Here is a 23,807-nt window from a genome sequence, read left to right as displayed (position 1 = left end):
TTTAGGATCTGTGTCTTGAGTTTAGACCGTGTTTTAGGATCTGTGTCTTGAGTTTAGACCGTGTTTTAGGATCTGTGTCTTGAGTTTAGACCGGGTTTTAGGATCTGTGTCTTGAGCTTAGACCGGGTTTTAGGATCTGTGTCTTGAGTTTAGACTGGGTTTTAGGATCTGTGTCTTGAGTTTAGACCAGGTTTTTTTGGATCCGTGTCTGGAGTTTAGACTGGATTTTAGGATCTGTGTTTTGAGTTTAGACTGGATTTTAGGATCTGTGTCTTGAGTTTAGACCGTGTTTTAGGATCTGTGTCTGAGTTTAGACCGTGTTTTAGGATCTGTGTCTTGAGTTTAGACTGGGTTTTAGGATCTGTGTCTTGAGTTTAGACCGTGTTTTAGGATCTGTGTCTGAGTTTAGACCGTGTTTTAGGATCTGTGTCTTGAGTTTAGACCGTGTTTTAGGATCTGTGTCTGAGTTTAGACCGTGTTTTAGGATCTGTGTCTGAGTTTAGACCGTGTTTTAGGATCTGTGTCTTGAGTTTAGACCGTGTTTTAGGATCTGTGTCTGAGTTTAGACCGTGTTTTAGGATCTGTGTCTTGAGTTTAGACCGTGTTTTTGGATCTGTGTCTTGAGTTTAGACCGTGTTTTAGGATCTGTGTCTTGAGTTTAGACCGTGTTTTAGGATCTGTGTCTTGAGTTTAGACCGGGTTTTAGGATCTGTGTCTTGAGTTTAGACCGGGTTTTAGGATCTGTGTCTTGAGTTTAGACTGGGTTTTAGGATCTGTGTCTTGAGTTTAGACCGGGTTTTAGGATCTGTGTTTTGAGTTTAGACCGGGTTTTAGGATCTGTGTCTTGAGTTTCGACTGTGTTTTAGGATCTGTGTCTTGAGTTTAGACCGTGTTTTAGGATCTGTGTCTTGAGTTTAGACCGTGTTTTAGGATCTGTGTCTTGAGTTTAGACCGGGTTTTAGGATCTGTGTCTTGAGCTTAGACCGGGTTTTAGGATCTGTGTCTTGAGTTTAGACTGGGTTTTAGGATCTGTGTCTTGAGTTTAGACCAGGTTTTAGGATCCGTGTCTTGAGTTTAGACTGGATTTTAGGATCTGTGTTTTGAGTTTAGACTGGATTTTAGGATCTGTGTCTTGAGTTTAGACCGTGTTTTAGGATCTGTGTCTGAGTTTAGACCGTGTTTTAGGATCTGTGTCTTGAGTTTAGACCGGGTTTTAGGATCTGTGTCTTGAGTTTAGACCGTGTTTTAGGATCTGTGTCTGAGTTTAGACCGTGTTTTAGGATCTGTGTCTTGAGTTTAGACCGTGTTTTAGTATCTGTGTCTGAGTTTAGACCGTGTTTTAGGATCTGTGTCTTGAGTTTCGACTGTGTTTTAGTATCTGTGTCTTGAGTTTAGACCGTGTTTTAGGATCTGTGTCTTGAGTTTCGACTGTGTTTTCAGGATCTGTGTCTTGAGTTTAGACCGTGTTTTAGTATCTGTGTCTTGAGTTTAGACCGTGTTTTAGGATCTGTGTCTTGAGTTTAGACCGTGTTTTAGGATCTGTCTTGAGTTTAGACCGTGTTTTAGGATCTGTGTCTTGAGTTTAGGCCGTGTTTTAGGATCTGTGTCTTGAGTTTAGACTGTGTTTTAGGATCTGTGTCTTGAGTTTAGACTGTGTTTTCAGGATCTGTGTCTTGAGTTTAGACCGTGTTTTAGTATCTGTGTCTTGAGTTTAGACCGTGTTTTAGGATCTGTGTCTTGAGTTTAGACCGTGTTTTAGGATCTGTCTTGAGTTTAGACCGTGTTTTAGGATCTGTGTCTTGAGTTTAGGCCGTGTTTTAGGATCTGTGTCTTGAGTTTAGACTGTGTTTTAGGATCTGTGTCTTGAGTTTAGGCCGTGTTTTAGGATCTGTGTCTTGAGTTTAGACTGGGTTTTAGGATCTGTGTCTTGAGTTTAGACCGGGTTTTAGGATCTGTGTCTTGAGTTTAGACTGTGTTTTAGGATCTGTGTCTTGAGTTTAGGCCGTGTTTTAGGATCTGTGTCTTGAATTTAGACCGGGTTTTAGGATCTGTGTCTTGAGTTTAGACCCTGTTTTAGGATCTGTGTCTTGAGTTTAGACCGTGTTTCAGGATCTGTGTCTTGAATTTAGACTGTGTTTTAGGATCTGTGTCTTGAGTTTAGACCGTGTTTTAGGATCTGTGTCTTGAGTTTAGACCGGGTTTTAGGATCTGTGTCTTGAGTTTAGACTGTGTTTTAGGATATGTGTCTTGAGTTTAGACTGGATTTTAGGATCTGTGTTTTGAGTTTAGACCATGTTTTAGGATCTGTGTCTTGAGTTTAGACTGGGTTTTAGGATCTGTGTCTTGAGTCTAGACCAGGTTTTAGGATCTGTGTCTTGACTTTAGACTGGGTTTTAGGATCTGTGTCTTGAGTTTAGACTGTGTTTTAGGATCTGTGTCTTGACTTTAGACCGGGTTTTAGGATCTGTGTCTTGAGTTTAGACTGTGTTTTAGGATCTGTGTCTTGAGTTTAGACCGGGTTTTAGGATCTGTGTCTTGAGTTTAGACCGTGTTTTAGGATCTGTGTCTTGAGTTTAGACCTGCTTTCATAGGTTTAGCGTCTTTAGACTGGCTCTCAGGGTCCGTGTCTTGAAACCAGACATCACGACCAGCGTCTTGACTTGAGACTGCTTCAGTGCTCTGCTCAGAGTTGTTTCCCCCTCCCGTGTGCCAGTCCGGTGGTGGAAATTACACATTCCTGTGGCCGGGGAGCCAGCGTCTCCTGAATGACGTACTTCAGTGAGACCAAGAAACATGCGTTTTAGAGTATTTGTCCGCTATACATTTCCACGTCACGAGTTGTTCCCCCCTCCGTGTATCGGTCATCCCGCGTGTTGATGATTTAGCCGTGTTAAACTAAACCGTAGGGGAGTGGCGGTGCAGCGGTTAGCGTGCCGCGCTACTGACCCGGCAAAACCTGGCTGGGATTCCCGGCCACGGCTGCCGTCCGTGGTGAGTGACACAGGAAGCGGCGCTGGGCCACCTCCAACTCTTCTCCAAAGTCGCACTCACCGACATGGTGAAGTGCGATCAAACGACAACCCGTGGCCAACACAGCAGGGAGAAGAGTTCCTTCATCCAGCTGTGGATTGACCTCCGTTTTGTTCCCCTCCACATCAAGAATCGACTTCGTGCATTTGGCTGCCATAAGTTTCCGCACGGCGATAAGCCACCAACTTCGTTGCGCCGCCCTCGTTTGCGGCGGCCGGGTCGCTTCTGACCTGAAAAAAATTCTACGTAGCTCAGTGGGGGGGGGGGGGGTCTTACACCTGGTAGAAATAAAAAAAATCGTTGAACATCATTTTAGCTCGACCACAAAGTCGTGAGCCGATCTCCACCGCGTTTCGTTTTTTTGCCTCGGGCTCGCGGGGTCCGCAAAGTCGCAAACGCCGTGACGCGCGCGTCGACACAGTTTAATCCGAGGCAGCGGTACTTTTGAAGGCTCCGTGATCTTAGCCACTCCGGCCTCGGTGTCTCCGACGCAGCCCATTGTGTGCGAACCCGCCCCTCCCCCTACACCACGAACTTGCCAGTCGTGCTCCCCGCCCGTCGATCAACCGATCGCTCCTTTCATCTTCGTCGACCGACTCTGACAAAATGTCGAGCGAGTTTTCCTTTAACTTTTTAGCGGTGGTTCGTGCCCCCCCCACCCCCCTCCCCTTCCCCACGTGACCAACGTGGCGTCGCGGGGTGTCGTCACGGGCGCAAGCGGGGCCGTTGCGCGCTTCCGACCGAGAAGGTTGCGTGAGATTTTCGCTCGCAAGACAACGTCGGGGCTCGGCAGAAAATGTTTGGCCCTCGCCTCGTTCCAATCAACAGGTGTCTGGGCGTCTCAGGTTGTACCCGACGTCGTAAAAGTTGCTCACGATCGTCCGCGCCCACAAAGATTGGCGGCGATTTGTAGCCAAGCGTCGTGGCTTTTCGCCCGGTGCCACACTGGGGGGCTCGCGTTTCAATTTTCGCCGCAGAAATAGCTCGCAAGTGAGAGAAGTAGTTTTGTTTTTTCGACACGTTGCTTGCGCTTGGGGTTAGGTTGTGTTCATGTGGCAGATAAAGCCGGCCGTTTTAATTTTCAAACCGAATTTTACATTTTATTAAATCTCCTTGGGCTTAAATTCGCGCCTCGCGATGGCATTTAAATGTTTTCACGAGAAGCTTTTTGTTGTTGTTATTATAAAAAATAAATTCAATCTCGGGATTAGCGTTCGCGGGCTAAGGACCGACGGTCGAATGCGGCGGCCGCTTTTTAATTTGCGGCGCGAACCGGGTGACCTCAGTCCGTCGGATGAAAACCCTTGGCTCGGACTCGAGCGATATTTCCATCGGATTCGTCAACGACAAGTCACCCACTTTCAACAAAAACCTCCGCCGTGCTTGTTTGGGCCGAACGGCAAAACGGCGCGCGTCCGTGTGTCTTTTATCCACCCCCCCCCTCTCACCCCCCCCCCCCCCCCCCCCCCGTTTGCGCGCTTATTGTTTATTTTTTTTCCAATATTTTTTTAGTCGCTACACAAATTGATGGATGCACATCGCTGGTTTCCAGTAATTGTCAAACAAGGCGTATGATCGCATGCGACAAGCTGACAGCAAACATTACCTTCCAAGTGTGCACGGGTTGATACCTGCCCCTTTCGTGTCGGGCGGCTAGACGTGGGGGGTGGTGGTGGTGGTGGCGGGGGATGGGGTGTGTTCTCGTGACCATCGCAAACATTTAAAAAAATATTTTGCCGTCGACGTTGGAAAGACGTTCGCTCGTGAGCGACGAGCCGGCGGGGGGGAGGAAGAGGAGATGGAGCCGCGCCGGGCAAACGTACGGAGCCGTAAACGCGAGCGTGGCGGGAGCAAAATGTTTTTATTCATTACGTTCCAGGACGAATCTGGAAGATGGTATAAATTGTACAACCGGGTACCGTCTCTCCGTTTAGAACCTCCGTAGACTTGGCCACGGGAGTCTCGCCGCCGCTCTGAGAGAGCGATCGGGGGCGGACGCTCGGTCCTCGGTGACGCGACGCGCCGGTTAAGGGCGCGAATTCGGGATGGAAGAACAAAGCCTGCATCTGTACACACACACACGTGTTGGGAAATTTACCGACCAACAAAAAATGCATCTTAAAAATAATGCTAAGAAACATGTTTGTTCCGCGTCTTGCCTTCGCGAAAATTCCAACCCGCGCGTCTTTTGTTCGCGTACTCGGTAAACTAAAACAGAAAAGGCGAAATCGCCATGATCCACGCGGGCGCGAACGTAACCCCCTTCCGCTTTCGTCGGTATGTAACGTGGGGAGAAACTTTTTTAAATTTGTCTTGTAAAAATAACGGAGGCTTTATCGAGCAAAATCCCTTTACGATCTTTAAACTGAAATTGCCACCTTGGTAAACACAAACTTACTCCCCCCCCGCCCGCCCCATCGCCTGAAACGGACGCGCACGCACGCACGCACGCGTTTGACGGTGGCAAGACAATGACGATGATGGCGCTCGTAGAAGCACTAGTAATATTAATTATGAATGTATAAAAATGTAAATGTAAGGCTCCTGGCGTAATTTCTAGTCAAGCGATGGAAATATTTCATTTGGCCCTAGGAGATCCAGTGACCGCTTTTACAGCAGGGCGAAGGAAAGAGAAAAAGCAAAAGCAACAAGCAATAATTGACAGGTCCGTTTCGTGCTTTTTGCCCATCTCATTCGCTGTGACATTCCGTTTCCTTATTTAATAATTTCGCGACGATCAACCGTAACGTTCCGCGTTGGTGCAATTTTATTTTTTTCTTTCTCTCTCGCGTTTTCGTAAATCTCGCGCGGGGCAAAAGCCCCCCCCCCCCTCCGTTCGTAGTCGAAAGCGGGGCCCCCTCCCCCGCGGAAGTGGACGTCAAGGAGCTAGCGCTGAGATCCCTTCGCCGTCACGTGACGCTCCGGGTCTCGCACCACATGCACGGCGCGCGAGGCGATGCAGCCAATCTCGGCGGTGCACACTTGGCCTGCCTAGCCCCGTGCGAAGAACGTCACGGGGTCTTTAGCGTCGACTGTCGAGTGAGAAGCGGTCGTGTTTGCACGGCGGTATTTACCAGGGCGGCCACTGGTCCCCGACCCGCAAATCTCTCGAGCGAGGACAAACATTTATTAAATCCTTTATATTAAGTTCACTTGCGCGCTTGCTTGCTTACGACCGTGCAAATCTTTCGGTCGTTTTTTAACCCACTTCCCGTGATCCAATCGAGCTGACATTTTGCACACAGACTCGTTGTGCCAGACAATTATTTTGGTGAAAATTTTTTTACCAAATTTTACACTTTTTAGGACAAAAATAAATTATATTTAATTACCAATTGTTTAATGGTGGCAGGCAATCATCTGACCCATAGGTGGCAGCCATCTCAAGCCAGAGGACGAGAGGACTCTAGCCGCCACGCATATAAAGGATTTATAGTGAAAAACTTTATTTTTACGGGTTAATTTTTTAGTCTTGCCTCTTGCAAGCCGCGTTTTCGTGTTTTTCTGGCTCCACTCCAGTGGACCGTGAGCGCTGCTCGCAGAACGTACGGACTTGTGTTGTGCGTATCATGCGGCATGTGGGTGAGGTTTAGCGACGAATTATAGTCGATTATCGATTATGTATCATTACCCGGCGGGTGCGGGGGGGGGGTGGCGCCGGATTTTCGAAATCGCCGCATGATATCGACATCATCATGATTTAAAATAGCTGCTTTTTGTGTGTGACAATGTTTGTAGGTGTTATGTGATTTTTTGTGTTTTTAATGTGTTTATTATGTGCAATTGGCATAGATAAACATACAAAATAGACGAAGAAATATCTTTAAGAAGTTACCGTATTTACTGTACCGTACTTACCACTTCAATCTCAAAGACTCTGCACTGGCTGATGTATATATATATATATACACGTGCAGAATCTTCATTGTTTAAGTTGTATGTAGTGTATAATGTTCTGTGTATAATATTTAACAATAAAATCAAGCGGAGATACTGTTTTCGTCACGCGCACCGTGCCGATCGCCAAACCAGTGGTGGAGCCAGTGGGGGGGGGGGGGGGGGGGGGGGTGGCACGTGCCCCCCCCCCCAATGATCCGATCGAAATCTCTAATTTCGATCGGACCATTGGGGTTTATTAGTAACTAGCTGTACTTGGATCAGAGGTCGCAAACGGGTTTTGATTCCTTACCCGTACCCGGCCGGGTACGGGTACCCGTTCCCTACCCGTACCCTACCCGAAGTGAGTGACAAACGGTGACTCACCAGTGACTCACGGCCTACCCATACCCGGCCGCACCAGGGTCGCAAATGGCTACCCGTACCCGGTCGGGTACGGGTAGCCGGGTATCGGGTAGGGTACGGGTATCGGGTACCCGGTTGCGACCTCTGGCTTGGATCCAGCACGCCCGGCCGCCTTTGTCTCCCCAGTGGCGATGTTCACACACCACAGCAGTTACTCGTTTGAGGCTGAGTCGACCTAGGGGAGGCCCAGGACCGGTTCAAATAATCGTCACCGGTGGTGGCCGTGAGCGGGAATCGAACTCGGGTCGCCGTAGCGCAGCGTAGCGCTAACCACTACGCTACAATGCGTTACGCTTCCACATGCGCGGGTCACGTGACAGATTTGACGTCACAGCTCACTTGCCGTGCAAAAAATGTTTGCATTATTGAGCTCCCCCCCCCCTCCCCCAAAAAAGTGTATTTTTATAATGTTTGCATGGTGTACAGTCTGTAAAGTACCCACATGACAAATGTCAAGTTTGTTGCATGTCGGGAAGTATGCTAAACATTTTGAACAGACACACACAATCACAACTTTCCCTTTTATATACATGAAAATAAATCGGCATTTTGCGACTCTCAGTGCCACCGCGTGGCATATTATTACGTGCCAGGGACTCTATGAGATGATAGGACAATAGTCTGAGTCTATAATTGGCAATAAGTAACGGCAAAGCAGTTATAAGTGACTCACAGAATTGTGCGCAGTTGTGTCTACAGGACACGACTTCCCTGAAGGCATTCACCTTCAGCGAGCGCGATGCCGATCACACAACGCGGTTCGAATAGAAAGCAAAGGACAAATCCTTACTTACTAACAACTCCTCTATCATTTCTCATTGCTGGAGGGGTTTCCCCCGCCCCCCCTACCTGAAAATCCTGGCTCCGCCACTGTGCCCGGCACCGTCGTTCAAGTTCAGGTTCATGTATTAGGTGTAGCCCTGTGAGCCATTCGGCTCTTGAATCGGGTGCAACCGCAACAAACAGAAAAAACATGAACAAAAAAACATCTTAAAGTGAATATGTGACTGAGTGCAAACAGAAAATCCAAGAAAAGACAGCAAAATGTTGCAGAAAAAGCACCAACGCTGTGCACAAATCCCAGTGGGATGCAAGTCAAACAACCAACAACAACAACCACAAGACCACTTAGATTAAGGCCATCAGTCTAACTCTGTACTTCAACAAACATGGCCAAACCAAAAAACTTTTCAAAAATCACCAAAATAAAGCCATAAAAGCAATGAAACAGTGATCACAGGAACTGTGACCGAATTTTCACAATAAACGGCATAAACAACACGTACTACCAAACTCTGCAGCCATAGCTGGCTGCATGAGTCACTCCACAACAGCAGCAGGAGCATCAGTCGGAGTATCAACATTTTTCAATGCACCTTTAAGATCAGCGCACTAAATCAAAACACAAGATCATACTTTGCAGCGATCGTCCGGTGCAATGTTGGAAGCAGCAGCCGGCTGATCGATGACCAACTATACGTGGGTTTCAATGAACCCAGGAGAGAGAGAGAGATAATGTTTGTGTTGTGGGACAGGTCGTGGCAAAACTGGTCATCAGTTTAATATCATCCACAATAGAGTTTTTTTGGGTTAGATCGCGTAAATGTATAAATGTGTCGTTAAACCCTCCACCACCCGACACAGCCAACTAGTGAGGGTTGTGACGTTAACAGAACGTGGCCAATTCGTCACTAATACACCACTAGTGTATTGTGTAGTGTATAGTGTAGTGTATAGTAGTGTAGGGTTATAGTAGTGTATAGTGTAGTGTATAGTGTAGTGTATAGTGTAGTATACTAGTACAGCACTAGTGTATAGTGTAGTGTATAGTAGTGTAGGGTTATAGTAGTGTATAGTGTAGTGTACTGGTACAGCACTAGTGTATAGTGTAGTGTATAGTAGTGTATAGTGCAGTGTATAGTAGTGTATAGTGTAGTATACTAGTACAGCACTAGTGTATAGTGTAGTGTATAGTAGCGTAGTGGTATAGTAGTGTATAATGTAGTTATTAGTGTAGTGTATAGTGTAGTGTACTGGTACAGCACTAGTGTATAGTGTAGTGTATAGTAGTGTAGGGTTATCGTAGTGTATAGTAGTGTAGGGTTATCGTAGTGTATAGTAGTGTAGGGTTATCGTAGTGTATAGTAGTGTAGGGGTATAGTAGTGTATAGTGTAGTGTACTAGTACAGCACTAGTGTATAGTGTAGTGTATAGTAGTGTATAGTGTAGTGTATAGTAGTGTATAGTGTAGTGTATAGTAGTGTAGTGTATAGTAGTGTAGTGTATAGTAGTGTAGTGGTATAGTAGTGTATAGTGTAGTGTATAGTAGTGTAGGGGTATAGTAGTATATAGTGTAGTGGTATAGTAGTGTATAGTGTAGTGTATAGTAGTGTAGGGGTATTGTAGTGTATAGTGTAGTGTACTAGTACAGCACTAGTGTATAGTCTAGTGTATAGTAGTGTAGGGGTATAGTAGTGTATAGTGTCATATAATAGTTTATAGTGTAGTGTATAGTAGTGTAGTGGTATTGTAGTGTATAGTAGTGTAGAGGTATAGTAGTGTATAGTGTAGTGTATAGTAGTGTAGGGTTATAGTAGTGTATAGTGTAGCGTACTAGTACAGCACACCGGTTGTGTGTCGGAGAGCCAAGCCACAACATTTACAATCCCAGTACGACGTTTCGCCACTAATTGCAGCTAGCTTCCTCAGGCGGACAGCCAGATTTGTGAAAACATCCTCCCGTTTCGTTCCTTAGATAGAGGGGTAGACGTGATGACGTCACTTGTGAGCCCTTCTTGTGCGAAGGGGAGAGGGGGTATTAATGAATGCATATAAATTACAATGGATATCCATCGCCGGTTGGGCGAGTTGTAGATCGTTGTACAGTTGTACCTCGGTATACAACCGCTTTGGAATACGTCAAATTTGGTAGACTCGGCCTCAAATGAGTACCTGGTGCGGTGCGTAGTGAACATAGCCACTGGGGAGACAAAGGCGGTCGGGCGTGGTGCTGGCCACCCACCCCCTCGTGTGCCGTTCCAGCCTTCATAGGTGCCCGCCAACAGCACTTGCCCCAACAGCCTGTTAAGGCCATACGGGGGATCTTTGTCTTTTGTATATATATACTTACATTAATATCTCTATCTGTACATGCAATGTATTTACTTGCCTGCGGACATCTGTACGTATATGTGCGAGGGTGCTTTGTGTGTGTATATATACTTGTGTGAATATGTCTGTGTGTACATGCAATGTATCTGGTGCATCAGCCAGTCATGTCAGTCATCTCAGTCGACCCGTGGCACCACCTGGGTCTGCCCCGTGACCTCCTGCCAGCGGGCGTTCGACACTTCACGTGGCCTCAACGTGCACATGGCCTGGCACAGGCGTCGTGTGGTGACGTCACCGCCACTGAGTGGCGAATGGTGGTTGTTGTATCTGCGTGTACGTTTATACGTACGAGAGTTGTCTGTGTGTCCCTGTGTAGCAGAGGTCGCAACCGGGTACCCGATACCCGTACCCTACCCGATACCCGGCTACCCGTATCTGGCCAGGTACAGGTACCCGTTTGCCACCCTGGTGCGGCCGGGTACGGGTACGGGTAAGGAATCAAAACCCGTTTGCGACCTCTGCTGTGTCGACATGCCTTGCGCTCTGTGTGTGTGTGTATATACTCGTGTAAATATCTCTGTGTACGTGCAACGTATCGGCGTGTACTTATCAATGTACGGGAGTTGTCGATGTGACGTCCCGATGTCGACGGGCTTTGTCCGAGGGTGCTCGGTGGGGGGGGGGGAGCGGATGTGCGGTGATGACGGAAGACGTGTTCTGTGGGCCGCACACAGCCCCCCCCCCTCGCCTCTCCCCCGCCCCCAGCCCCCCCCTCTCGCCCCCAGCCCCCCCTCTCTCCCCCGCGGGGGCCAACACTCTAACCCTGCTACGCTCACACTCGTACACACTCGTAGACAAAGACCCCCCGTGTAGCCTGAACAGACTGCTGGGGCAAGTGCTGTTAGCGAGCAGCACCGCTGAAGGCCGGCACTGTGGCACACGAGGGGGTGGGTGGCCAGCACCACGCCCGGCCGCCTTTGTCTCCCTAGTGGCGACGTTTACGCACCGCACCCAGTACTCGTTGGAGGCTGAGTCGACCTAGGGGAGGCCCAGGACCGGTTCAGATCATCGCCGCTGGTTTTGGCCGTGAGCGGGAATCGAACCCGGGTCGCCGGGTTCGTAGCGCAGCGCGCTGACCGCTACACTACGGCTCCCCATTAGTGCATAGACCCACGCTAGTACACGGACAGATCCCCCATATAGCCTTCAACAGACAGCTGGGGCAAGTTCTTTTCAGCGAAAGCGGCGGCTATGAAGGTCGGCACGGCACACGAGGGGGTGGTATGGTTAGCGCCAGAGGTCGCAACCGGGTACCCGATACCCGTACCCTACTCGATACCCGGCTACCCGTACCCGGCCGGGTACGGGTACCCGTTTTCGACCCTGGTGCGGCCGGGTACGGGTAGGCCGTGAGTCACTGGTGAGCAACCGTGTTTCACTCATTTCCCAACGTCTTGTCTCTTCTCACAATTCAAGTTCCTAGAATCAACCCACCCGCGCCTGCAACATGGCTTCATCCCAGAGCTCGCAATCGGGTACCCGATACCCGTACCCTACCCGATACCCGGCCGGATACGGGTAGCCGGGTATCGGGTAGGGTACGAGTATCCGTTTTCGACCCTGGTGCGGCCGGGTACGGGTACGGGTAAGGAATCAAAACCCGTTTGCGACCTCTGGTTAGCGCCAACTAAAAACTCAACAATTGTTTTATTTTCACCAGGTAAAGGCCCCATCGAGCTGTGTAGTTCTTTGTCAGTGGCGACCTGGGCACTCACAAACGCTAGCTCAACGTGTTGTGGCTTGTCTCGTATGAATACCTATAAACACTCAGACATAGCGCACCTCCAATTAGCACGGTTGGCTATGTGCGATGCGAAAGAAGTTCAGCGTATAAACGTGTCTGTGTTTGTGTATGCACTCACGCACGTACACGACCCCCTCAATCTCGCGAGGGACCAACAGTACTTCTCCGCTATGCCCACACGTGTACGCAGACGTACTCAGATTTAGAGATCCGTACAACAAAAAGACTAAAGATCCCCCGTATAGCCTGAACAGACTGTTGGGGCAAGTGCTGTTAGCGAGTAGCACCTATAAAAGCTGGCACGGCACACGAGGGGGTGGGTGGCGAGAAACCACACCCCGCCGCCTTTGTCTCCCCCAGTGGCGATGTTTACACACCGCGCCAGGTACTCGTTTGAGGCTGAGTCGACCTAGGGGAGACCCAGGACCGGTTTTAGGTAATCGGCCACCGGCGCAGACAAAGCATAGACACGTACTACTCGTGTTGCAAGACCTCGCTCGTTTATCAAATTAATATTTATTAGAAAAAAAATTGCTCGTCTTGCAAAACACTCGCAGACCGAGTTACTCGCAATCCAAGGTTTTACTGTGTAGAGACCGAGACCCCTCGCTAACAGCACTGGCAGCCAGTGCTGTTGGCGAGTTTCACCACCTATGAAGGCCACCACTGTGGCATATGATGGGGTGGGTGTCCACCACCACCACCACGCCCGGCCGCCTTTGTCTCCCAAGTGCCGATGCTTACGCACTGCACCCCAGGTACTCACTTAAGGCTGAGTCGACCTAGCGGAGGCCCAGGATTGGTTCAAGTATTCGTCACCGTTATTGGGTTCTTAGCGCAGCGCGCGCTAACCACTGCGCTGCCGCTGTTGGGCCTCCCCTAGATCGATTCGGCCTTAAATGAATACCTGGTGCGGTGTGTAAACATCGCTACTGGGGAGACAAAGGAGGTCGGGCGTGGTGCTGGCCACCCACCCCCTCGTGTGCCGTGCCGGCCTTCATAGGTGCTGCTACTCGCTAACAGCACTTGCCCCAACAGTGTTAAAAGGCGATACCGGGGATCTTTGTCTTTGTTTGTTTTTTGTGTGTGAGATATGGGGGGGAGCGAGAGAGAGTGTGTGTGTGTGGAGACTCGAGACAGAATTAGTTACTAATGCATCCGTGCATTAACACGACTTGTGCACGTCCATGCATACACAATTAAATCACTGCTGGTGGGAACCCAAATCATCCACAGATCATGGCCAATCGAATGTGTTTACACACTCCGTGTTAATTCAACTCGTCAAAGTGTAACCCCTTCATGTACAAGTTTCACCGACGCATCGGTTCGCGCGCTGCGCTACAAACCAGGCGAGCCGAGTTCGATTCCCCGGGTTTTGGCCCACCGACGCCTGTGACGATAATTATAACACTGATCAACAACAACAAAAACATAGTAGGTTTTTACCCTTTAAACTGGTACAAAAGTGACACCTTTATACAAGGCATCATGTTTGCAATAACCACAACACAAGTAGTCAAAATGCAAACAAAAAGAAACAACTCTGATAATGATAATGATATGCACTACCCTTGAAGTTGATTGGTCCACACCCGAGACAGCTTTTCTTAGAGCCTAGTCTCCATTGGTGTTGGACCAGATGACACCAGAAGGCGTACAACAAAAAAAACATGTTTTGCTGGCCTGGACTTTTGCAGCTGTTCTAGACTAATTTTAGGGTGCCGATTCCAAATCTGATCTCAGATTTGCTCTATCACATCTCATTTTTATGCTATCGGCATACCCCATTTTAATTGATTTTACCCGAAATTAACTCCGTCACTTATGATTGCAAGTTGTTTGCGAGTCAGTGACTGCTTTAGTGTTAAAATATGGTGCTGTACTTTTAGGATAGTGCGTTTATAATATCATTTTATGTAGATATCCACATTTATTGAATATTTTTCTTCTGCAGTTTTTATTGAAAATGCAATATTTGATATCTCGAAAACCTGATGTGATAGACAGAAACTGATGCCAGATTTGGAATCAGCACCCCAAAATTACCTTAAAATCGTTGGAATACCTCATGCCAGAAAAAGTGTGTTGACCAGTGTAATCTGAAGCGGTGGTCCTGCGCCCCTCCCCAAGGTCTTCCAATTAGCGCGGTTGGCTACGTACGGCGCGAAAGAAGTTCCAGGAACTCAATTCACTTCGCGAGATGGTGTCTGTAGGAGGAACAGCTGTTCGGATGACATCTTCAGAGCAGATTGAGGGAGACTGCCAGGGCAGATCTATGGGTCTCTGTGTGAGTCCGTAAGGTATCTGTGTGAGTCTGTGGGTATCTGTGTGAGTCTATGGGTCTCTGCGTGAGTCTATGGGTCTCTGCGTGAGTCTATGGGTCTCTGCGTGAGTCTATGGGTCTCTGTGTGAGTCTATGCGTCTCTGTGTGAGTCTATGGGTTTCTGCGTGAGTATATGGGTCTCTGCGTGAGTCTATGGGTCTCTGTGTGAGTCTATGGGTCTCTGTGCGAGTCTATGAGTCTCTGTGTGAGTCTATGGGTCTCTGCGTGAGTCTATGGGTCTCTGTGTGAGTCTATGGGTCTCTGTGTGAGTCTATAAAACTGGTGATGTACGTGTACATCATCCGGAATGGTAACGGCTTTGATGTACGTCCTGAAATGTTGTTTTCCTCCCGTATCCCGTGTGCCCCTTTTGTCCGTGTGCCCACAGCGAGTTTCTGAGGGAGGGCATGTCTCTGCAGCCCGTGGCCGCTCTCGGTGCCCTGCATGCCCTGAGCCCTGCCCTTCTGAAGGAGGCCTTGCCCACGGTGGCGGAGATCCTGAGGGAGAGCGAACGCAAGTCGGGACTGGGTCGCGAGCTGTCGGTCAGGTGAGGCGAAGCGTTTGTCTATACGTCGTCGTCATCGTCATCATCGTCGTCGTTATTGTAATTGTGCTGTTGAGCGGAGTCATCGTCATAAGTAGAGGAGTCATCTTCTTGGTTCTTTCGGTAAAGTCGCGTAGAAGGGAAGTAATAAAATAATAAAAATTAAACATAATAAAATCATTCTCGCGATGTTTCGGCCACAACGCAAGCAGCCGTCCTCAGGTGAAGACCAGGTCTGTCGGGGAGACAGCGTCTGAATGAAACAACACCAAGCTTGGAGCGACAGACCTGGTCTTCACCTGAGGACGGCTGCTTGCGTTGTGGCCGAAACGTCGTGAGAATTATTATTATTTTTTTATCATTATTTTATTACTTCCCTTCTACGTGACTTTACCGAAAGAACCAAGAAGATGAATCCCTGCAGTCACGAAAGCTTTAAATCGAAAAAAAAGTAGAGGAGTGTCAGGCATCATCATCAGCAGTAGCATCAGTAGAGTAGTAATATTTCGATTTAAAGCTTTCGTGACTTCAGGGATTCATCTTCTTGGTTCTTTCGGTAAAGTATTTTATAATGTTTTATTTTTATTCTTTTATTATTTCCCTTCTACGTGACTTTACCGAAAGAACCAAGAAGATAGAGTAGAAATGTCAAGCAGCAGCATCAACGTCAGGAGGATTAGTCTTAGGGGTAATCTGCACCAGCAGCATCATCGTCATCAGCAGCATCATCGTCATCAGCAGCATCATCGTCATCAGCAGCATCATCGTCATCAGCAGCATCATCAGCAGCATCATCGTCATCAGCAGCATCATCGTCATCAGCAGCATCATCATCGTCATCATCGTCATTAGCAGCATCATCGTCATCAGCAGCATCAGCAGCATCATCGTCATTAGCAGCATCATCGTCATCATCGTCATCAGCAGCATCATCGTCATCAGCAGCATCATCGTCATCATCGTCATTAGCAGCATCATCGTCATCAGCAGCATCATCGTCATCATCGTCATCAGCAGCATCATCGTCATCAGCAGCATCATCGTCATCATCGTCATTAGCAGCATCATCGTCATCAGCAGCATCATCGTCATCAGCAGCATCATCGTCATCAGCAGCATCATCGTCATCAGCAGCATCATCGTCATCATCGTCATTAGCAGCATCATCGTCATCAGCAGCATCATCGTCATCAGCAGCATCATCGTCATCATCGTCATCATCGTCATCAGCAGCATCATCGTCATCAGCAGGCATCATCGTCATCATCGTCATCAGCAGCATCATCGTCATCAGCAGCATCATCGTCATCAGCAGCATCATCATCGTCATCAGCAGCATCATCGTCATCAGCAGCGTCATCATCGTCATCAGCAGCAGCATCATCGTCATCAGCAGCATCATCGTCATCAGCAGCATCATCGTCATCATCGTCATCAGCAGCATCATCGTCATCAGCAGCATCATCGTCATCAGCAGCATCATCGTCATCATCGTCATCAGCAGCATCATCGTCATCAGCAGCATCAGCAGCATCATCGTCATCAGCAGCATCATCTTCATCAGCAGCATCAGCATCCATGTCAGAATTTTCGCATCGGCACAGTGACGCGAACACACAGACACACACATGCACACACAGACCCTAACTCGCGTACACAAAGACACATACACACACGCACACTCACACAGATGCATAGACACAAAACACACGTGAACATACAGGCAAACACACACATGCCAACACAAACAGACATGCAAACACAGACACCCTCATGCACGCACACAAAGACAAAGATCTACCGTGTAGCCTGAACAGACTGTTGGGGCAAGTGCTGTTAGCGAGCATCTATGAAGGCCGGCACGGCACACGAGGGGGTGGGTGGCCAACACCACGCCCGGCTGCCTTTGTCTCCCTAGCGGCGATGTTTACACACCGCACCAGGTACTCATTTGAGGCTGAGTCGACCTAGGGGAGGCCCAGGACCGGTTTCAGATAATCGTCACTGGTGTTGGCCGAGAGCGGGAATCGAACCCGGGTCGCCAGGTTCGTAGTGCAGCGCGCTAACCGCTACACTACCACTCCCTTCACACACACACGTGCGCGTGCGAACGCGCGCACACACATACATACACACACACATACACACATACACACACATATACATACACACACACATACACACATACACACACACATACATACACACACACATACATACACACACACATACACACATACACACACATATACATACACATACACACTCACATACACACACACATACACATACACACACATACACACACAAATACACACACACACATACACACACACAAATACACACACATACACACACATACACACACACATACACACACATACACACACACAAATACACACACATACACACACACAAATACACACAAGACCCCCTCTCTTTAACGACCGCCGATTCACAAAGATGCTCGCTGAACATTATCCTTCTCTCAAGACGATCTCCTATCTCTCTGCGGCGGTCACCCCCACAACCCTGACCCCCCCCCCCCCCACGTCTTCCCACGTCTCGCTGCCGCACACAACGTGCGGATTGTGTGCGGCGGGGGGCGGCGATGTAGACACGTCGACCTCGGTGGGAGAGTCAGTGGGGGTCGCGTGGGCGATCTCACCTGTCCGTCCGTGCGTCTGTGCGTGTGTCCGTCCGCGTCTCTCACGCCGCGCCACGACCGCCTTGGTCGCCATCGTTGCGAGCGCTTGTCGAGATGCGAGCGAGCGATAGAGCCAAGCGACGGTGGCTTTTAGTCCGGGGGGACGTGAGATCTGGGGCTCGGTGGGTCAATTAGGGTGTGTGCTGTGTGCTGTGTGTGTCTGTCTGTGTGTCCAGTGGGAACGGTGGCGTCGTGGTTAGCGCTACGCTGCGCTACGAACCCGGCGATCAGAGTTCGATTCCCGCTCACGGCCAACACCGATGGCCGATTACCTAAAACCGTTCCTCGGGCTCCCCTAGGTCGACTCGGCCTCAAACGAGTACCTGGAGCGGTGTGTAAACATCGCTACTGGGGAGACAAAGGAGGTCGGGCGTGGTGCTGGCCACCCACCCCTTCGTGTGCCGTGCCGGCCTCAATAGATTTTTCACGTGGTCACCAATTATGCAGCAAAAACCCTACTTGAGCAGCACTAGTGGTGTGTATGTATATACGTGTGTTGCATACGACTGTATATACATCTACACAAAACCACGTGTGTATGTTGTAAGTACAGCCCTAGTGGTCAGCTCATGCTCTAAGCGTGGCGTGCACACAGACTCATACGAATTTGATTTCCGCTCACGGCTAACACCAGTGACGATTAAATGAACCGGTCCTGGGCCTCCCCTATGCCGACTCAGCCTTAAAATAGTACCTGGTGCAGTGTATGAACATCAGTAACGGGGAAGTCAAAGGCAGCCGGGCGTTGCGCTGGTCACCCACTCACCCCCCCACCTCGTGTGCCGTGCTGGCCTTCATAGGTGCTGCTACTCGCTAACAGCACTTGCCCCAACAGTCTGTAAAACGTTGTGGATTTGTAAATGTTGTGGATTTGCTCTCCCAACACACCGGTGTACTTTACGAATAACGAATTGGCCACGTTCTGTTTACGTGACACAACCTTGACTAATTGTCTGTGTCGGGTGGTGGTGGCGGGCTTAACGACACATTTATATTCACGAGAACTTACCCCAAAACACTTACAGTAACGTAATCAACCAGGCCTCGACACAGAGGCGTGGTTTCTCTGTGTGCCTATGTACGTGTCTCTCTCTATGTATCTCTGTGATATCTGTCTGCTTATATGTCTGTCTATATGTCTCTGGTTCTGTGTTTTATCTCTCTCTCAAATTTTGCATTCTCAGGAAGAACGTAATCAACCAGGTAGGGTGTTGACTGTTATGTTATCCGACTCTCTGTTGTATATTACATTACATTTCTAACTCTACTAGATTTGTGTTTCTATTTCATTTATACCTGATGATGATTGCTTGTGTTGCAATCGAAACGTCGTATGCTAGTATTTAATTTATTATTTTCTCTTTATACGTCACTTTACCGAAAGAACCAAAGAGTAATTCCTGCAGTCACGAAAGCTCCAAATTAAGTTTACTTACGGTATGGAGTCTGTAAAAGGCTATACGGGGATATTTGTTACGTGACTATGTGTGTGGGTGGGGAGCGGTAGTGCAGCGGTTAGCACGCTAAGCTACGAACCTGGCCACCCGAGTTCGATTCCCACTCACGGCCAACACCGTGACGATTACCTGAAACCGGTCCTGGGCCTCCCCTAGGTCGACTCAGCCTCAAATGAGTACTTGGTGCGATGTGTAAACATTGCCACTGGGGAGACAAAGGCGGCCCGGCGTGGTGTTGGCCACCCACCCCCTCGTGTGCCGTGCCGGCCTTCATAGGTGCTCGCTAACAGCACTTGCCCCTACAGTCTGTGAAGGCTATACGGGGATCTTTGTCTTTATCTTTGTGTGGGTGGGTGGGGAGCGGTAGTGTCGTGGCTAGCGCGCTGCGCTACGAACTTGGCCACCCGAGTTCGATTCCCGCTCACGGCCAACACCAGTGACGATTACCTGAAACCGGTTCTCCCCTAGGTCGACTCGGCCTTAAATGAGTACCCGGTGCGGTGTGTAAACATCGGCACTGGGGAGACAAAGGCGGCCGGGCGTGGTGCTACCCCCCCCCCCCCACCCCCTCGTGTGCCGTACCCACCCACCCACCCACGCTCACGGACAAGCCCGCCCGCCCGTCCGTATTTTTTAAACTTTCTAATTTTTTTTCAATTCTCCCTCGCCTGGACACCCGACATCGGATCCTGTGTGTGGGGGGGGGGGGTCCCTTTTTTTGTTTGCTGCCAGTTTTTTTTGTTCCCCCCCCCCCACTCCACGCCACCCCCCCCCCCCCCCCCCGAGTGTTTAAGAATCGATGTCTGTGTCCGTGGCTCTCTGCCGGCGAGCGAGAGAGTGATCCCTCCCGTCAAGACGCTCAATGGGGAGTGATAGTGAGCAGGGCACTCGGGAAGGGATGAGTGCAGTGGTTTTACAAGAGCCTCAAGACATGAGCCTCCTCCTCCACCTCATTGTGGGTCTTTCTCTCTCTCAGAGAGAGAGGGAAAGAGAGAGGCGGTGGGAGACGGGTCATTTGAGAAATTGGTTAATGTTGGTGTCACGTTGCAGCAGGTAATGCCCCCCTGTCTGCTCTTATCGCGCTTGTATCAGTCCAGTGTCCCGGGTGTTGTCTGTGGGTGATTGTGGGTGCGTCGGTGGGTGGGCGAGTGACTGAGTGGGTGAGTGCGCCTGTGAGTGGGTGGGTGGGTGTCTGAGTGAGTGGATGGGTGAGTGGATGGGTCTGTGGGGGAGAGTAGGTTAGTGGGTACTCATGAGTGAGTTGGAAGGTGAGTTACTGGATGACTCTGTGAGTGAGTTGATGGGTATCTGAGTGAGTGGATAGGTTCATCAGTGAATGGATGGGTCCGTGAGTTAGTGGACGAGTCTGTGAGCGAGTGTTTAGGTTAATGAGTGAGTGGATAGGTGAGTGGATGGGTCTGTGGGGGAGAGTAGGTTAGTGGGTACTCATGAGTGAGTTGGTAGGTGAGTTACTGGATGACTTTATGAGTGAGTTGATGTGTATCTGAGTGAGTGGATAGGTTCATGAGTGAGTGAATAGGTGAGTGGATGGGTCTGTGGGGGAGAGTAGGTTAGTGGGTACTCATGAGTGAGTTGGTAGGTGAGTTACTGGATGACTCTGTGAGTGAGTTGATGGGTATCTGAGTGAGTGGATAGGTTCATGAGTGAGTGAATAGGTGAGTGGATGGGTCTGTGGGGGAGAGTAGGTGAGTGGTTACTCATGAGTGAGTTGGTAGGTGAGTTACTGGATGACTCTGTGAGTGAGTTGATGGGTATCTGAGTGAGTGGATAGGTTCATCAGTGAATGGATGGGTCCGTGAGTTAGTGGACGAGTCTGTGAGCGAGTGTTTAGGTTCATGAGTGAGTGGATAGGTGAGTGGATGGGTCTGTGGGGGAGAGTAGGTTAGTGGGTACTCATGAGTGAGTTGGTAGGTGAGTTACTGGATGACTTTATGAGTGAGTTGATGTGTATCTGAGTGAGTGGATAGGTTCATGAGTGAGTGAATAGGTGAGTGGATGGGTCTGTGGGGGAGAGTAGGTTAGTGGGTACTCATGAGTGAGTTGGTAGGTGAGTTACTGGATGACTTTGTGAGTGAGTTGATGGGTATCTGAGTGAGTGGATAGGTTCATGAGTGAGTGAATAGGTGAGTGGATGGGTCTGTGGGGGAGAGTAGGTGAGTGGGTACTCATGAGTGAGTTGGTAGGTGAGTTACTGGATGACTTTATGAGTGAGTTGATGGGTATCTGAGTGAGTGGATAGGTTCATGAGTGAGTGGATAGCTGAGTGAATGGGTCTGTGGGGGAGAGTAGGTGAGTGGGTACTCATGAGTGAGTTGGTAGGTGAGTTACTGGATGACTTTGTGAGTGAGTGTATAGCTTCATGAGTGAGTGGATGGGTCCGTGGGCTAGTGGATGAGTCTGTGAGTGAGTGTTTAGGTTAATGAGTGAGTGGATAGGTGAGTGGATGGGTCTGTGGGGGAGAGTAGGTGAGTACATGGGTACTCGTGAGTGAGTTGCTAGGTGAGTGAGTGGATGGGTCCGTGAGTTAGTGGATGAGTCTGTGAGTGAGTGTTTAGGTTCATGAGTGGATAGCTGAGTGAATGGGTCTGTGGGGGAGAGTAGGCGAGTGGGTAACTCCTTAGTGAGTTGCTAGGTGAGTGAGTGGATGGGTACGTGAGTTAGTGGACGAGTCTGTGAGTGAGTGTATAGGTTCATGAGTGAGTGGATGGGTGAGTGGTTGGGTCTGTGGGGGAGAGTAGGTGAGTGCATGGGTAACTCCTTAGTGAGTTGGTAGGTGAGTTACTGGATGACTTTGTGAGTGAGTTGATGGGTATCTGAGTGAGTGGATAGGTTCATGAGTGGATGGGTCCGTGAGTTAGTGGATGAGTCTGTGAGTGAGTGTATAGGTTCATGAGTGAGTGGATGGGTCTGTGGGGGAGAGTAGGTGAGTACATGGGTAACTCCTTAGTGAGTTGCTAGGTGAGTGAGTGGATGGGTCCGTGAGTTAGTGGATAAGTCTGTGAGTGAGTGTATAGGTTCATGAGTGAGTGGATAGCTGAGTGGATGGGTCTGTGGGGGGAGAGTAGGTGAGTACATGGGTAAATCCTTAGTGAGTTGCTAGGTGAGTGAGTGTTGCCTTGTTGTTGGCTACCAACAACAAGGCAACTCCTATGACTAATTGGGAATGGGACGCAAGCGTAGGATTGATCACCCTGTCGCTGGCCACCTTTGGGGAGGGTGTATAGTATGAAAGGCCGAAACACCCTAGGAACCAAAGGGTCACTACTGACGATGCGCTCCCCAAATTTCACCAGGCTCACTGTTCATGAACTCTTGGAAGTGCTTGCACAAAGGATAGTAACATCTCATCCTGTGTTCTTTGGAATCTGAGCGAGTGGGTGTACGAATGAATTGATGAATGGGTGTTTTCGTGGTTAGCGGCACGTCACTCAGAGCCTGGCGACCCGAGTTTGATTCCAGCTCACAGTCAACAACTGGCGAATATTTGAACTGGTCCCGGGCCACCGCTAGGTCGACTCAGCCTTCAAAGAATGCCCGGCGCGGTGTGTGTAAACATCACCATTGGGGAGACGAAAACGCACCCCAGGCACCTACCTGCAGTTGCCCCAACAGCCCGTCGAAGGCTACCTGGGAGATCTTTGTCTTGTGTGTCCGTTCACGTCATCTCGGCCATCTCGGTCGGTCAACTCGCCACACTGGGTCTGTCCAGTGACCTCCCTGCTGGCGGAGCTGCATCCTACACTCGATGTGTCGGCCTCAGAGTGTACCCAGCCTGGTACAAACGCCGTGACGTCGTCTCCGTCACGCACACACACACTCACACACACACATATATAATGACGTGTGTGTGTGTGTGTTCGTGCGTGCGTGTCTTCACAGGCAAGCCTATTCCACTCTCCTCTCGTCGCTGGGAGAAGTCGATCCGGGTGACATCACGAGTCTTGACTCGCAGGACTTGACCAACTGAGACGCTCTCTCTCCGCCCTCCCTCCGCGCAAAACGAAGTTACACGATGAACTCTTTTAGAGTTTAAACGATAAACAATTTCTGTATTCACCCGGTAACGGCTCGCTGAACTGCCACGTAGCTTCTCTTTGGAAGCGTTCAACCGGCCACAACAAACGATGGTTCTAGATTTGAAGCTTTCGTGACTGCAAGGATTCATAGTCTTGGTTCTTTCGGTAAAGTCACGTAGGTAAAAAATGAAATTAAAATTAACAAAAATAAAACAATAAAATCACGACGTTTCGGAGGCAAGAACAGGTCTGTCGAGAAGAGGACGGCTGCTTGCGTTGTGGCCGAAACGTCGTGAGAATTATTTTATTATGTTTTATTTTTATTATTTTATTACTTCCCTTCTACGTGACTTTACCGAAAGAACCAAGAAGATGAATCCCTGCAGTCACGAAAGCTTTAAATCGAAATTTAACTGCCGGTGTCCAGTCGGGGCAGATCGCACAGCGGCGATGAACTTGGCAGGAACCTCCTGAGGAGCAGTCTTGAGG

General features: G+C 49.3%; 2 protein-coding genes across 2 annotated transcripts in view; one reads left to right on the top strand and one right to left on the bottom strand.

Moving 5' to 3' along the window:
- Window positions 1-23,807, top strand: part of LOC133356983 (protein MMS22-like) — a 38,697-nt gene that overhangs the window by 13,707 nt on the left and 1,183 nt on the right. Inside the window, exons 4-5 of the mRNA XM_061574720.1 lie at window positions 14,962-15,120; window positions 23,182-23,807. The exon at window positions 23,182-23,807 is cut by the window's right edge and continues 1,183 nt beyond it. Of these exons, the coding sequence (XP_061430704.1) occupies window positions 14,962-15,120; window positions 23,182-23,269 (247 nt within the window). The 3' untranslated portion in view covers window positions 23,270-23,807. The remainder of the gene's footprint in view (window positions 1-14,961; window positions 15,121-23,181) is intronic.
- Window positions 4,851-23,807, bottom strand: part of LOC133356987 (kelch-like protein 32) — a 36,226-nt gene continuing 17,269 nt past the window's right edge. The window contains exon 6 of the mRNA XM_061574724.1: window positions 4,851-5,096. Within this exon, the coding sequence (XP_061430708.1) occupies window position 5,096 (1 nt within the window). The 3' untranslated portion in view covers window positions 4,851-5,095. The remainder of the gene's footprint in view (window positions 5,097-23,807) is intronic.

This window comes from Lethenteron reissneri, chromosome 56 (genome assembly GCF_015708825.2).
Source record: "Lethenteron reissneri isolate LAM-NWPU_2019-01 chromosome 56, ASM1570882v1, whole genome shotgun sequence".
In the NCBI taxonomy this organism is placed as follows: Eukaryota; Metazoa; Chordata; class Hyperoartia; order Petromyzontiformes; family Petromyzontidae; genus Lethenteron; species Lethenteron reissneri.
This window is presented reverse-complemented; position numbering and strand designations above follow the sequence as displayed.